General features: G+C 41.7%; 1 protein-coding gene across 5 annotated transcripts in view; it reads left to right on the top strand.

The window, feature by feature from the left end:
- Positions 1–14,721, top strand: part of LOC132874309 (E3 ubiquitin-protein ligase RNF123) — a 448,585-nt gene that overhangs the window by 417,213 nt on the left and 16,651 nt on the right. For all 5 annotated transcript variants that reach the window (XM_060910383.1, XM_060910388.1, XM_060910384.1 and 2 more), the window contains one exon: positions 1,378–1,463. In XM_060910383.1, the coding sequence (XP_060766366.1) occupies positions 1,378–1,463 (86 nt within the window). The remainder of the gene's footprint in view (positions 1–1,377; positions 1,464–14,721) is intronic.

Below are 14,721 nucleotides of genomic sequence, written 5' to 3' on the forward strand. Positions count from 1 at the left end.
CTTTTATACAAAACATTCAACAAAATCATTTCCACTTAGAATGTAAACAAACCGGCGAAATGACAGAAGCAATTTGTGAAAAATGCAATAATAATAATAATTCTTGAAAAATAAAAAAATATAAATTCTTGCCATCAAATACTTTCATTCCATATTTTGTTGCTTTTTTTTGTGGTTTTGTTTTCTAGTAGAGTTTTTATTTCGTCCTCGGTTGGTTCAGCAACATGCTCTGCCATATTGTTTTTCTCAACTCATGGTGTATGAGCTGATATCCTAGTTGTAGAGTAGGCAATCAGAGCGCGCAATTGCTCATATCCAGTGAATGTGCATAGAATAATGTTTAATATCCAAAAAATTGTAATCATTCGTAAATTCCTGTGGTACAAGAAAAATCTAACTAGGTCTCTCATCTCATTCTCATCTCATTATCTCTAGCCGCTTTATCCTGTTCTACAGGGTCGCAGGCAAGCTGGAGCCTATCCCAGCTGACTACGGGCGAAAGGCGGGGTACACCCTGGACAAGTCGCCAGGTCATCACAGGGCTGACACATAAACACAGACAACCATTCACACTCACATTCACACCTACGGTCAATCTAGAGTCACCAGTTAACCTAACCTGCATGTCTTTGGACTGTGGGGGAAACCGGAGCACCCGGAGGAAACCCACGCGGACACGGGGAGAACATGCAAACTCCACACAGAAAGGCTCTCGCCGGCCACAGGGCTCGAACCCGGACCTTCTTGCTGTGAGGCGACAGCGCTAACCACTACACCACCGTGCCGCCAACTAGGTCTCTATTTATGTAAAAAAAAAAAAAAGCTAGTTCAGGGTGGTAACAGTAACTCTGCTTTGTGTGTGTCCACATTTACTCCACCCCATTTATTTTCTATAACAGCATGTCCCAGAGTGTCTTTTTCCTTTATTCCTTCTCAGCCGCTGCTAATAATATATACGTAATGGTAAGGCGAGATTGCAGTCTTAATGGTGGGGATCGATTAAAAGCAAAGGATTATAATCACTCCAGAACGACGTTAGTGGTACAGAGTGACCATCTGACCGTGTCCTAGTTAATGCCTGTGCTAATGATCATCTGTGTGCTCTTATAATGATGGTACAAGGCGTTTGTTTGAATATGTTCAGCATTCATCTGCATTATGAACCATTTAAAGCAGTGCTTCAGCCAGGAATCGTAATTTGGTCAACAGTGAATTACGTCTAGATGAGAACAGTTAGCGTGATCTCGTTTGCATAATGTTAAGTGGCTCAGCCTGGCTCTTATTAATAGCAGTATTAGCATTTTTAATTCAAGTACACTTTGTGCAGGTGTGTGTGTGCGCGTCTGATGTTCATCTTTTTTGTTTTCCACTCCACAGCCCACCAGTGAAGACGACCTGTGTCCCATCTGCTATGCACACTCTATATCGGCCATCTTCAAGCCCTGCTCCCACAAATCCTGCAAGTGAGTTACCGTATGGCCCACGCCTAACATCAATGTTTGTCATTATCTATGGATATTTATGTATGTACGTACAGTACCAGTCAAAAGTTTGGCCATACTCGTTACTATGAATGAGTAGGTGTGTTCAAACTTTTGACTGGTACTGTATTTATTTATTTACTTACTTACATAAGCCACTCACGGCGTCTGATCGATCTAGGCTTATTGGGAGCCATTTAAGAGATTAACGTAATTAATGCTAAGTAGCTTAAATGCCTCTTTTGCCGTTGCTCACTACTTAGGCTTCCAAAAACTGGATTTATACAGTCTGACAGTGAGTGTGCACTTCAGCTCAGTATTTCAAGGGCTCTGGTCGAGGCAGAATATTTATTTATTTATTTTTCTTGTTCCTATCTGTCGTGAAAAGTCTGGACATGTACAGATCATTGACTGTAGAAAACATGGACGGTGTGGCTCTGTTCACTCCCGTTCTATAAAAGCGAAGCCAAAATACCGCTGCCATGATGTCAAATTTGCGGCCAGTGTCTACGCAGTAAAGATTTCCCCTTTTCGAGTTTGCGCAGTAGAGTGAAAAGTGAAGTCACTCCTTTATGAGACCCGCCCACTTCTCCTAGGAAGGGCATACAGTACTGTGCAAAAGTCTTCGGCACCCTATTTTTTTTTTTAAGAAAAGAAAACGTAATGAAGGCTACTGGGTTTTGGTACAAAATGAAGAAGCGAGTGTGACAAAGTGACGAGAATAACTGTGGCTGGTTCTGTAAGATACTCAGTAAAACCTACAGCTCATTTCCGCATAAAACTGCACTCATTGGACCTGAGACTACTACTACTATTATTATTATTATATTATTCCTTTTTTTTTTTTAAACCAAGGGTCGTCTCACACCAAATATTGACTTTGTTTCATTTATTATGGCTTACTGCTTACTGTTTTTTTTTTTTTTAAATGTTGAAACATTTCATTTCATTATTTTAAGCCGTTTTTGGTCTACAGCATTTCTTTACATGTACCTAAGACTTTTGCACAGGACTGTACATCTCATGAACTGGGAATGCACTGATAAATGGATGTGACTAACATGGAATGTTATCCTGGTGAGCAGTGAGCTCACCAGGGTGAGTTAAAAACTCATTATTTGGAGTGCATGGCTATTCTAAGTGCACTGTAAACTAGCTAACCCCTTATAAAATGTGTTCACTGACGAACATGATTTTTATGCAAATTTTGATAGCTGGCTGGCTGGACAGAAGCTATACGTCTAGGTAGCTAGTGCGATTATTAGGGTGCATCAGTTGCCCCCTAAAAATGAAAAGTTCCTAGCCTAGTAAACTAGACCCACCCGCCTAGCGGCCAAAAATATTTTTGCCTGCGAGTGGGTCTAGCCTCGCACCATATAAACAAAAACACCCCGGGCATCAAATCACGCCTGCCAATCACAACGCAAGGTTTTTGTTTGGATTCTTTGGGCGGGCTTTTGCAGGAGTGATGACAAAGCTGCGCGACGCTGGAGAAAGCACAGCAGGAAAGATGGCTACGGCTAGTGAACAGCGCGCGTTTGACTCCGCTTTGGAATCAGTTTTAGAAGAATTAGACTTGGAGTTTTCGTTGAAACGTGAGCAGGAAGAGGCTCTCCGCTCATTCCTTTTCAAGAAGGACGTTTTCGCTGTTTTGCCGACCGGCTATGGCAAAAGTCTGATCTACCAGCTGGCTCCGCTCGTAGCCAAAAGGATGGGGCTAGTTTGTGCAGTACGAAGAATTAATAAACAGCTTTGAAACATTACTTTTTGATTGTTTCTTATTTTCCCGTTATTTTAAATTTAAGGGAAATTATTTCACCAAACACCACTAAATAAAAACTCTCAAAAACAGTTTAAGCAAACCCTTGAAAAAAAAAAAAAAAAGAGTGCATGTTAAGTATGTGGTACAGACTCCAAACTTGTGGTCATTTTCTCCAAACTTATTAATATCTAGAACCTGTTTATTAATTAATACGCATTTTGAAAAATTATTCATTTCAAGGCCTCCCCCACTGCTTTCTGTCGCTCTGACTACGTCACAGTTGCGCTGATTGGTCAGAGCGTTGGCCTATACGCACAGAGACAGTTTGAAAGACAGCGGGTTGTTCCTACCCACACCCTTCGGAAATGTCTACGACCGAGACCAGACTAAATATTCACATTTAGTTTGGCTTGCCAGGCTAAAAAGTTCCTCCGATCATGATGCATTTTTGTTTTTATGTTCCTTTTGGTAAGAAAACACACTGGGTGAAATATTTTGACAAAATTCAAAAGTTTAATGGTGGCACCAGGAGCTCAAAGTTATGAAAAAAGCTGCTATTTTATGACTTTTATGACAAAATTTTAATCACTTTTCATGAAATATTATGGCACCTTATAGAGTATACCAAATATCTTAGATACACATTTTTAGTTCATATTCTAAATATATTATCAAGCACAGTTTGAGTTTCAGCTGTTCATTGAATCATTGTTCAACTACTTTTAAACAATACACATGTATTATGAATCACATTAATGCTTCTCAATCCCTTGCAAAGGTTCTTAACATGATCTCTGGCTCACAAGAAATCAATAAATGGAGTCCAACATTGTGATTCAAACCTTACGCAAAAACATAAAATAAGCGTTTTTGGCCAAAAATGAACCTCATGGTGCCACCATTAGACTTTTGAATATGGTCAAAAATTTTACAGGATGTCTTTATTGGTGAAAAGGAACACCCAAACAAAAATGCATCAGATTTTATGAAAGTGAGGGCAACTGATGCACCCTAGCGATTATACTAATCTTTTCTCTGGTCACACTAACCTTTATATTTTTAATAGAAATAGCTAACAGTTTGTATTTGTGCATGTGTCCAGAAAAATTTAAATAAGTAGATATATGATGGTAAATTGTGTCGTGAAGTTAGCGGGTCTTTTCCGGGAAGGCTGTCAGTCAAGTGCAGTGTTTCCCACAGACCAGGTAGCAATTTGTGGTGCTCCACTGTGCCGATGAGGGAATCGTGCGCTGTGGTGTCGTGGCAGTCGGTCATTGGGGTGTATGCAAAGTGTTTCCAGTGGGCGGTGTTCAAACACACAGTATTTTTCTTCAGAGTCACCTGCTGGGACTATTTTAAAGCTACAAGAAGCATTTGAGATTATTCAGTTCAATCTAAATTCTTTTAAGTTCTTTAAGAGAAGACAGCTAAAACAATTTTTACCAGAACCCTGCCTGGTTTCATTCCTTGACCCAACTTTATATTACAGGGCAGGCCATTAGTTTGCTGGGCTTGATGTTGGTGGAAAACCTGTCTTTTAAATTTATGAAAATTACTCACCAAAATTGAAGTTAACGTTTAGTTTTGACCTTAGTTTTTTGCCTTTTTGGTGGCAATCTTTCAATCATTCTTTAGTTGACATTCAAGGAATAAATTGCAAAAAACAAGCTGGAGGTTTTTATTTTAAATATTGAACTCAATATTCAATATCGAACTTGGCCCAGAGAAGACGTCTGCGCTTCTGGATCATGTTTAGATACGGCTTCTTCTTTGAACTATAGAGTTTTAGCTGGCAACGGTGGATGGCACGGTGAATTGTGTTCACAGATAATGTTCTCTGGAAATATTCCTGAGCCCATTTTGTGATTTCCAATACAGAAGCATGCCTGTATGTGATGCAGTGCCATCTAAGGGCCCGAAGATCACGGGCACCCAGTATGGTTTTCCGGCCTTGACCCTTACGCACAGAGATTCTTCCAGATTCTCTGAATCTTTTGATGATATTATGCACTGTAGATGATGATATGTTCAAACTCTTTGCAATTTTACACTGTCAAACTCCTTTCTGATATTGCTCCACTATTTGTTGGCGCAGAATTAGGGGGATTGGTGATCCTCTTCCCATCTTTACTTCCGAGAGCCGCTGCCACTCCAAGATGCTCTTTTTATACCCAGTCATGTTAATGACCTATTGCCAATTGACCTAATGAGTTGCAATTTGGTCCTCCAGCTGTTCCTTTTTTGTACCTTTAACTTTTCCAGCCTCTTATTGCCCCGTCCCAACTTTTTTGAGATGTGTTGCTGGCATGAAATTTCAAAATGTCTCACTTTTGACATTTGATATGTTGTCTATGTTCTATTGTGAATACAATATCAGTTTTTGAGATTTGTAAATCATTGCATTCCATTTTTATTTACAATTTGTACTTTGTCCCAACTTTTTTGGAATCGGGGTTGTAAGAAACCACTTAAGGCAACACCAAGGCAACTAACAATAATGAAAAAGCATTACCCTAATTGGTGCAAAGCCTGCATGCCCTATCAGAACATTTAATTCTGTGTGGCTTCCTGAAAAAAAACAAACAAACTCAAGTGCCCTATCGTAAGGGAAGTCATTGGGTTCGGGACCATTTATGGAGATTCGTAAGCAGGCTGCCAGGTGTTCCCCTTGGAACATGAAATTATGTGTTATTCATTTTCCCTTTTGTAAAGTACCAGAGGAAAGTGATGTCTGACATCTGATGCTCTCCTGGTGGTGCTCTGTTTTCAGGTGTCTTTCTAAGTAGTCTTTGCGGTAAATGACTGCAGCCACCTCAACAGATGCCCTCTGATTTGCACCTTTCTTGGGTGCAGGCTTGTGCTGCCTACAAAGTCTGCAGAACATCCCTTAAACAATATAAAAGACCATTCATCTAATTTGCTAAATTAAACATCCACAATTATGTATAATACAAAATAAGTAAATAAAAATAAATCAATCAATATGTTGATTACCATGCTGAGTGTGGTACAGTATAACCATGGTTTAAACTGGGGCATAGTTAACCATTCTGGATTGAATCCAGTCTCCCTATGTCCAGTTTTCCTCCTCACCTCCTCTGTCAGAAACATAGAATCAAATTTACTTTCCCCACTTTTTTTTTTTAATTAGCTATAAGTCTATCTGTTTCCACCTCACCTGTTGTTTCAGCAGTAGCTGCCTGTCTTACAGCAGCAATGTCAAGCCATTATTAATAACTTGCATGAATGCTGAAGCGGGATAAACGGGATAATGCAATAAGGCCGGTTCCTCGCATCAAGCCGCTACTGTCTGCATCAGAATTGGTTTACAGCCTGACTCAGGGATGTCCGTTTCATGTAAGCCAAGAAGGCTATGATAAAGCTCATCACGAGCACGACGTAGGCGACCTTTTAAAATAAGGGGTCGGAAGGCGAATCGGGAAGGCTGCGTTATCTGTGGTTGGTAGAAGAGAGCAACTGGACTTGCTTGAAGATCCTTGAAAACGTTTCACCTCTCATCTGAAAGGCTTCCTCAGTTCTGTCTGACTAATAGGGAGTATCAGGTATTTATCCTCTCATGGATCATCATAGAATCCGAATCAGAATGCTGATGGCTGCATTGTAGGTGGCTGATAAAAGATGTCATAGACACCCACCTCTGTTCAGTGATGGTCGTTCCAGGTTGACAAAAATGAACGATCGTCTCTGGCTAAGATGTCTGCCAGTTTTCTGGAAGTCCTCTCATACTCCCGCACCAGTCGAAGGGATCTCATCCCAAAGTGCGTAGAAACTGCACTTTGCGGGAGTATGAGAGGACTTCCAGAAAACTGGCAGACATCTTAGCCAGAAAGGATCGTTCATTTTTGTCAACCTGGAACGACCATCATTGAACAGAGGTGGGTGTAGAAGACATCTTTTATCAGCCACCTACAATGCAGCCATCAGCATTCTGATTCGGATTCTATGGTGGTGTTTACATTAGACCATATCCATATCGTTTTCATTGCGGATGCACTGTCCGTGCACATTAAAACGCCGGGAAACGACTCCACAGGCGGAACAATTTGAATCCGCCAGGGCCCACGTATTCAACCCAGTACGTATCTGATCCGGTGCTGTGTAAACATTGAGGAACGAGGATACGCAGTGCTAAGCTCTAGCTGACGTCGTCATTGGACAACGTCACTGTGACATCCACCTTCCTGATTCGCTGGCGTTGGTCATGCCACGTTGGTCATGCCACGTTGGTCATGTGACGCGACTGCTGAAAAACGGCGCGGACTTCACTTCCTGCTATTTGTGTGTGTACGCGAATCGTTTTAAAAGCGTTAATCTGATGATCCACTGATTCGAAATAATGTAAACAGGGCCTAAGATGATCCATGAGAGGATAAATACCTGATACTCCCTATTAGTCAGACAGAACTGAGGAAGCCTTTCGGATGAGAGGTGAAACGTTTTCAAGGATCTTCAAGCAAGTCCAGTTGCTCTCTTCTATCAACCACAGATTACTATATACCTGGATAACTGAGAATCTTCACAGACAGGAAGGCTGCGTTATTTTTAATTAGCCTAACAGGCCTACTTGCAGTCCGGGTATATGCGCAACGGCAGGCCTGTGTACACGCCTCTCTGTCTCTCTCTCTCTCTCTGTCTCTGTGTGTGGGTGTGTGCATGCGTGCGTGAACGAGAAGAAAGAGCACTATGAATGAACGGAACGATACGCAACGGAATTTTTTTTTTTCCAAAATCGCGAGTCTGATTGTGTGGCGATAGGAATCCATTGTGTGGCGCTGCGCCACACGATGGTCTATGTATGGGAAACCCTGAAGTGTATCCACTTGTTCTTACTTTATAGTAGAATAACATTTAAAAACTAATTTCACAAACAACTTGTGCAGGTATCAGCAGAGTGAAAAACTAACTTGGATATCGTAGATGGATGAGAAAAGTGACATGGAAAATTGGCTATTTTGTCACTGAAACACATGGTGATGGGCGGTGCTAAAAAATTGTACTGCAGCCAGCCAGCAGGGGCGCTAGACCTGCGGTGACTTCACGTTTTACGTCAAGTCAGTTTATTTGTATTGCTCTTTTAACAACAGACTTTGTCGCAAAGCAGCTTTACAGAAAAAAGAAAGACTTTAAACATGAGCTAATTTTACCCCTAATAAATGTATTTATCCCTGATGAGCATGCCTGAGGTAACGGTGACAAGGAAAAACTCTCTCAGACGACGTGAGGAAGAAACCTTGAGAGGAACCAGACTCAAAAGGGAACCCATCCTCATCTGGGTGGTAACAGATAGCGTGATTATAAAAAACTCGCTCCTATAACAGTGTCCTATATAGCCGCGAAGTACAACCGTGCAACCAGGAAATTCATTATAATTTTAACTAGTGCTGTCAAAAATGTCGCGTTATTATCGCGTTAACTTGACTCAATTTTAACGGCGATAATTTTTTTATCGCGAGATTAACGCTCTGTGACATGATGTAGGTTTTTCATAAGCTTTTGAAACTGCCAGGAACTTGGAACATAGACTTTGCTTAGAAAAACGATAGCAGCTAGACTGTAATGCCACGCCCCGCACAGCCAGAGTCCTCTGCCCTCCTTCCCCCCAAAGAACCAGCGCGGGCAGGGCGCGCTGGCCCCGTGCCTCGGGACGAAGAGCCACGGTGCTCGGCTTAGGTTTCGTTTTCCCATCGGCGGCTCCAGCCCGACTTTGCAGTGGCTGTGACCAGACGTGTTATGCTATGCAATAAAAAAAAAACATTGGTACAAAGCAAGCCCATTCACTTTTTTATGCTGCTAAGAGAATTACAATGTTTTTTCATGTGACAAAAATGTGCGATTAAATTGCGATTAATCGCGAGTTAACTATGACAGTCGCGACATTAATCGCGATTAAATATTTTAATCGCTTGACAGCACTAATTTTAACATGAAGTCTGTTTTGTTGACATTATCAACTGTTCATTGATGGAGACTTGAGTACAAAACTGTTCATGACAACTGCAGTCCTAAAGTTATCATGGCAGTTGTAGTCTACAGTCTTTGTAGCAAAACTAAGTGTCCAGAATCATCATCCAAGTGCGTCTTTCGACTGTCCATATGGGGCCGTCCTCCACAGGAGCGATATGATAAGACTCCAGCCAGAAATAGGGCATCAGGATGGATCACGGTTTAGAGACTGCACGCTGTGTATGTTTTCTACAATCAGTGGTACAGGCTGTATGTTGCGTTCAGCTTCCCGGAAAATACGAAAATTAATAAAAGTTGCTAGAAATATTAACCAACGTTCTGTAAACAATTTAGCATGGTTTCTGCTTAGTTGGTATTAAATTTAAGTAATATTTACATGTCACAGATGTTCCTTTACTGTACAGTGGCAGCGGTGGCGGGGGGCAACCGCCCACCCTAAAATTATGTTGGGGGAGCTGCACCCCTACAAGTTACGATGGGAGTCCTTTGACTATTTACAAGGAAGAAAATGAGAGTAGTGTAAATAAACAGCCTTCTGCATGCCTTTGTTTTCCTTTATTAAATCCCTCTGCGTCCTTTCATCCGGCGCCATGGAGCTTTCTCCACCTTGAAAAGGGTGTTGACATGCCTTCGGTCTTCGATGAGCGAACAACGACTTAACAGCTGTACACTACTACATGTACATAAAGATATCGTGGACACCATGGACTTGACTACGGTAGCCGACAAGGGTCAAATGGACGGCAACGGCCCAATAGGTCTCAGTTCGAGAAAACAGCTTCAAGTACAGAAACCAGGGCTTTGAACCAGAATTTTTTTCCTATTGGTTCGTTCCGAACAGAAACGGAATTTTAACGTTTCCGGTTTTGGGTTCCACCATTAAATAGACGTTCCCGAACCGGTTAGAACAAAAAAATTTCGTTCCCGGAACGGTTAATTACGTTCCCTGTCAGCTGTTTAACAAATGGCTATAAAATTATGTCTCTGTCTCATCCAGCTTAAGCCAAATGTAGGCTAATTCTATTACAACCTTCATTAAATAAGACAAGAAATAATTCAAAACAATTATTATTTCAAATGTTGGCGATTTGGATTCTCAGTATGTCTTCCCATCTACACAAACAGAAAAAGTGCCAAAAATGAAAGAGAATTCGTTTAGTGTGTTACCAAAGGCTAGTCAGGCCCTATAGAGGGCTACCGCATGACGTCACCGCGCCGCGAGATTTTGTTAGGCGCCATATTGGAAGACCAAGTACACATCTATGCAAGTACATACATTCATAAAACAAACTACACCTGAAATGTAGCCAGGGCCGGTTCTGCCCTAATCTGGACCCGGGTGCAACATCGCGCAAACAACTGATACATTTTTACAAACAACCAATAGGGAGGTTGCATCGTTCAGGCTCTTCTTTGCTCAGACACTCAGTAATGGAGAAGTGATAGTAGTCCACCTTCCCGCTCTCTCCATTCAGTCAGCAAACGTCACACAGGAAGTGAACCCCAGCGGGTCATAGAAACTTGCGCAGGAGAAGAATTACTTTTTTATTTGTAGGCTACGGAAACTTTGAGGAACGAAATAAAAACCGGTATTAACCGGTTACCATTATTTTTAATAAGCGTTTCTGTTCCGGAACATAAAAAATAATAAAGTTTCTGGTTTCGTTTCTGTTCCATGTGAAATAGAAAAAGTTCCCGGTTTTCGTTTTCGTTCCTTGAACCGGTTCAAAGCCCTGACAGAAACGATGCAAAATCACAAACTCAAACACAAGTCTAAACGAGTTTTTTTCATTTAGACCTCATTTAGACTTGTGTTTGAGTTTGTGATTTTGCATCGTTTCTGTACTTGAAGCTGTTTTCTCGAACTGAGACGTATTGGGCCGTTGCCATCCGTTTGACCCTTGTCGGCCACTGTACTTGACCCCTATTGCTGCTGCTTTCTCGTCTTTCAATGGCAAGAGAATGTGCTACTTTGGTTCCTTCAGTTAAGCAAGGTACGTTTGAACATTGTATGTGTATTTACTCACATGTAAACACAGTAGAAAGTACCAAACCCATGGTAAGAGGGTGTTAGCCTCTCAACGATACTAAATAGACGTAATTACGTTATAGTATCATTGGTTCTGTTTCATATAGAAAAAAATACATGGACGAAATGTACTCGAATAGAGACATTAAACTTAGCTTTCTCCACCAATATTTGCCTCTCAAAACGCAGGAAATAGCGTTTTAGAGGGTTAAAAATTCCTAAATTTCCCGGGTGGGTATGTCCCCGGACATGTCACCCCCCCTCCCCCATCCAAAACTTCCTGCCGCCGCCTCTAAGTAGCATGGTAAACTGGTTCAACAGCATACATTATTAGCTCATCTGGCCATAAAAAAGCAGATGAGTTATTGCCATAGCGTGGTGTCCGTCATCCACAATTCAGTTAAATCGTATCTCCTCCATCAGTTCTCCACGGATTTCCGTTCCGATTGTTTTATTTGAAAGAACTCATCGCGCCGCACAAAATGTGGCCATTGTTTTGTCACATTTTTTGCTAATGCGTTAGTAATTAGGCCAAATTAACAAATTTTCCAGGCCTTTCACTAGAATTGTATCTCCTCTCTCAATTCTCATCCGATTCCAGTTCTGATCGATGTTTTGGGTAGATCTTCCCTCGGGGAACAAAATGTATTCCTTTTGTTGATTTTCCTATCGTAAACAGTTTGTCGTGGAGGTTGGTCCTCTCTCACATTGTCACATTTCAGTTCTGTTTGATGTTTTGGTCATCATGGTTGTTTTGATGGCAGGCCAGATGAGCTCCTACGTCCTTGACATTCTGGTAATATTAACCTCATCTCATTATCTGTAGCCGCTTTATCCTGTTCTACAGGGTCGCAGGCAAGCTGGAGCCTATCCCAGCTGACTACGGGTGAAAGGCGGGGTACACCCTGGACAAGTCGCCAGGTCATCACAGGGCTGACACATAGACACAGACAACCATTCACACTCACATTCACACCTATGGTCAATTTAGAGTCACCAGTTAACCTAACTTGCATGTCTTTGGGCTGTGGGGGAAACCGGAGCACCCGGAGGAAACCCACGCGGACACGGGGAGAACATGCAAACTCCGCACAGAAAGGCCCTCGCCGGCCCCGGGGCTCGAACCCGGACCTTCTTGCTGTGAGGCGACAGCGCTAACCACTACACCATCGTGCCGCCCTGGTAATATTAATGGTGGAAAAAATAACCTCTAGGTCTACACTTGTACCTCATCACCCCACATGCACTTCCTCACATATGCAGTACGTTCTCTCCATTTGTCTGTCAGACCATATCCAGAGACCAGGAGGCAAACTCATAGCAAAGTTTCTTTTCTGTTGACTTTGCTCTATGTTTTGGATTGTTGTCTTGTTGCACAATAGCCGAAATTGTGCTTGTTTTAATTGTCGGGTATATTTCCTTTCTTTCTGGTTAGGGGGGAACATGGGGGTTAATAATTTTTTTTTTTAACTCATAACTGAACGCATTTATCAATCTAGATCCTTTCACCCAAGAGTGAGTCTAAGGGTGTATTCAGACCAGGATAGTTCGATAGTTCACTTGCTTTGGTCCGAACCAAATGTTTTTTTATTTTTTCATTTTGGTGCGGTTCGCTTTCACACTGTACATTTTAGTAAGCAGACCAAAATCTGTCAACAAAGCCACGCGCCCTGAGGTCGTTCAGCTATTGGTCAGAGACGACACGCGCACAAAGCGTTAAGTTCAAAAGTAGTCATGGAGGCTTTCCGTGCTGTTATTCTTTTTAATGTCATCAAAGCTATATGTTTTTTCCAGTTTTTACTGTTTTCACAATTGTGCGATTACTATGCTGTTGTACAAGTAATTTATCAACGACGACTTCAAAGGGCAAGGCGGCTACGGAGGATAGCGCCGATGAGCGCACATCATGTTGTGACAGTTCTGGCTCTTCACGCAATAGATGAATTTCTTTTTTGCGTCGCTAGTACCGCCACTTTTTGAAAGAATGTCCCTGATTTTAATGTAGGTCTGACGGAGTTTCTTCACTTTTAGCCGACATTGTTCTGGGGAGCGCGTGAACCCCTTCTCCTTCATTTTCTCACTGAATACAGCAAACACGTCGGCATTTTTGTGTGTTCTCTCCAAAAGCTCAGATATGTGGACATCTGCCCATATATCCACAAGGGTACGCGTTTCTTCCTCGGCCCACGTTTGCCCCCTACTCATTTTTTGTACTCTGTAGTCTAGCCTACCACTGGTCTGAATGACTGAACGACTGTTGTAAGGTTCCCTTGACAACCGAAACAGTGTTTGCACTTTGCGGTGGAGTGTCAAGACTCTGTTTCCCATAATGCTCGACAAACGACGGAAGCTCCCGAGGTACAAAAAAGCAAAACTGTCGGATTAGGTCCGGTCTGCTTTCACACCTCCAAAAGATCCGCACCAGGGTTCCTTTGGTCCGGACCGAGTCCGACCTTGCAGCTCGGTCTCGGTCCGCTTGTTTGGTCCGGACCAGAGTTCGGTGGTTTGTATTCAGACCAACCCAAAAGGTCCGGACCAAGGGAAATTTGGTTCGTTTGGTCGTTTGGTCCGGACCAAACAACGTAGGTGTGAATACGCCATAAGATGAGACTGAGAGGTGAGAATGGTTGGTATTCTGACCACGTTTTCATGACCAATCTGCATGCATAAAATAAGACTCAAGATTCAAGCCTATTAGAATTGTATTTGTTTCGATAGTGTTACAAAGCAGCTTCAGAGAAATGTAGATGTTTGAGCCAGAAGCAGCAGGAACCCGTCCTCTTCCATACAATTCAGCTGTAGGTCTTCCAAAGTCCATGTTGGTGCTTTCGGTGGTATAAATACCTGGCTTGCTGAAAGAACTTGTGACAAATGTGTTTTCTGTCATCTTTTATCATATTCATTCTCACATATATGAGCCTCTAGAGTCTAGACCATAGTGTTTATTACATTTTATTGATTTTTGTTTTTTACATGATGCATGATGTTTGCTCTCATGCTTCGTCTTGATATATTTAGTTACATTTGGGTGAAGCAGCTCTGGGGCAGCGTGACGTAAATAGCACACAAACCTCGAAATTTGTAAGAAATTTGAAGTGAAGAGTAAATGAGATTTCAGGAGCAGACACACCAATTAAATTATGTTTGTGTCCACAAAGTAGGTGTCCAATTATTCTTCACTTGTGTTCGTATTATATATCTGTGGTTCTAATTTGGTGGTTGTGGTTTGGATTTAAAATGGCTTTAACAGTGAATCATCTTCACTTCTAATATTTCACTAAATGTATTTACCAGTCTAGGATGAAATTCATTGAGCAACAGTTGCCATGTACTAGTGCATCTCAAACAATCAGAATATCTTTAGTTCAAAAAGGTAAACTTTCATATACTCTGTATTCATTACATGTAAAGTGAAATGTTTCAAGCCTTTTTTGTTTAAGTTTTAATGATTATGGCTTATAGCT

Source organism: Neoarius graeffei, chromosome 26 (assembly GCF_027579695.1).
Source record: "Neoarius graeffei isolate fNeoGra1 chromosome 26, fNeoGra1.pri, whole genome shotgun sequence".
Classification (NCBI taxonomy): Eukaryota; Metazoa; Chordata; class Actinopteri; order Siluriformes; family Ariidae; genus Neoarius; species Neoarius graeffei.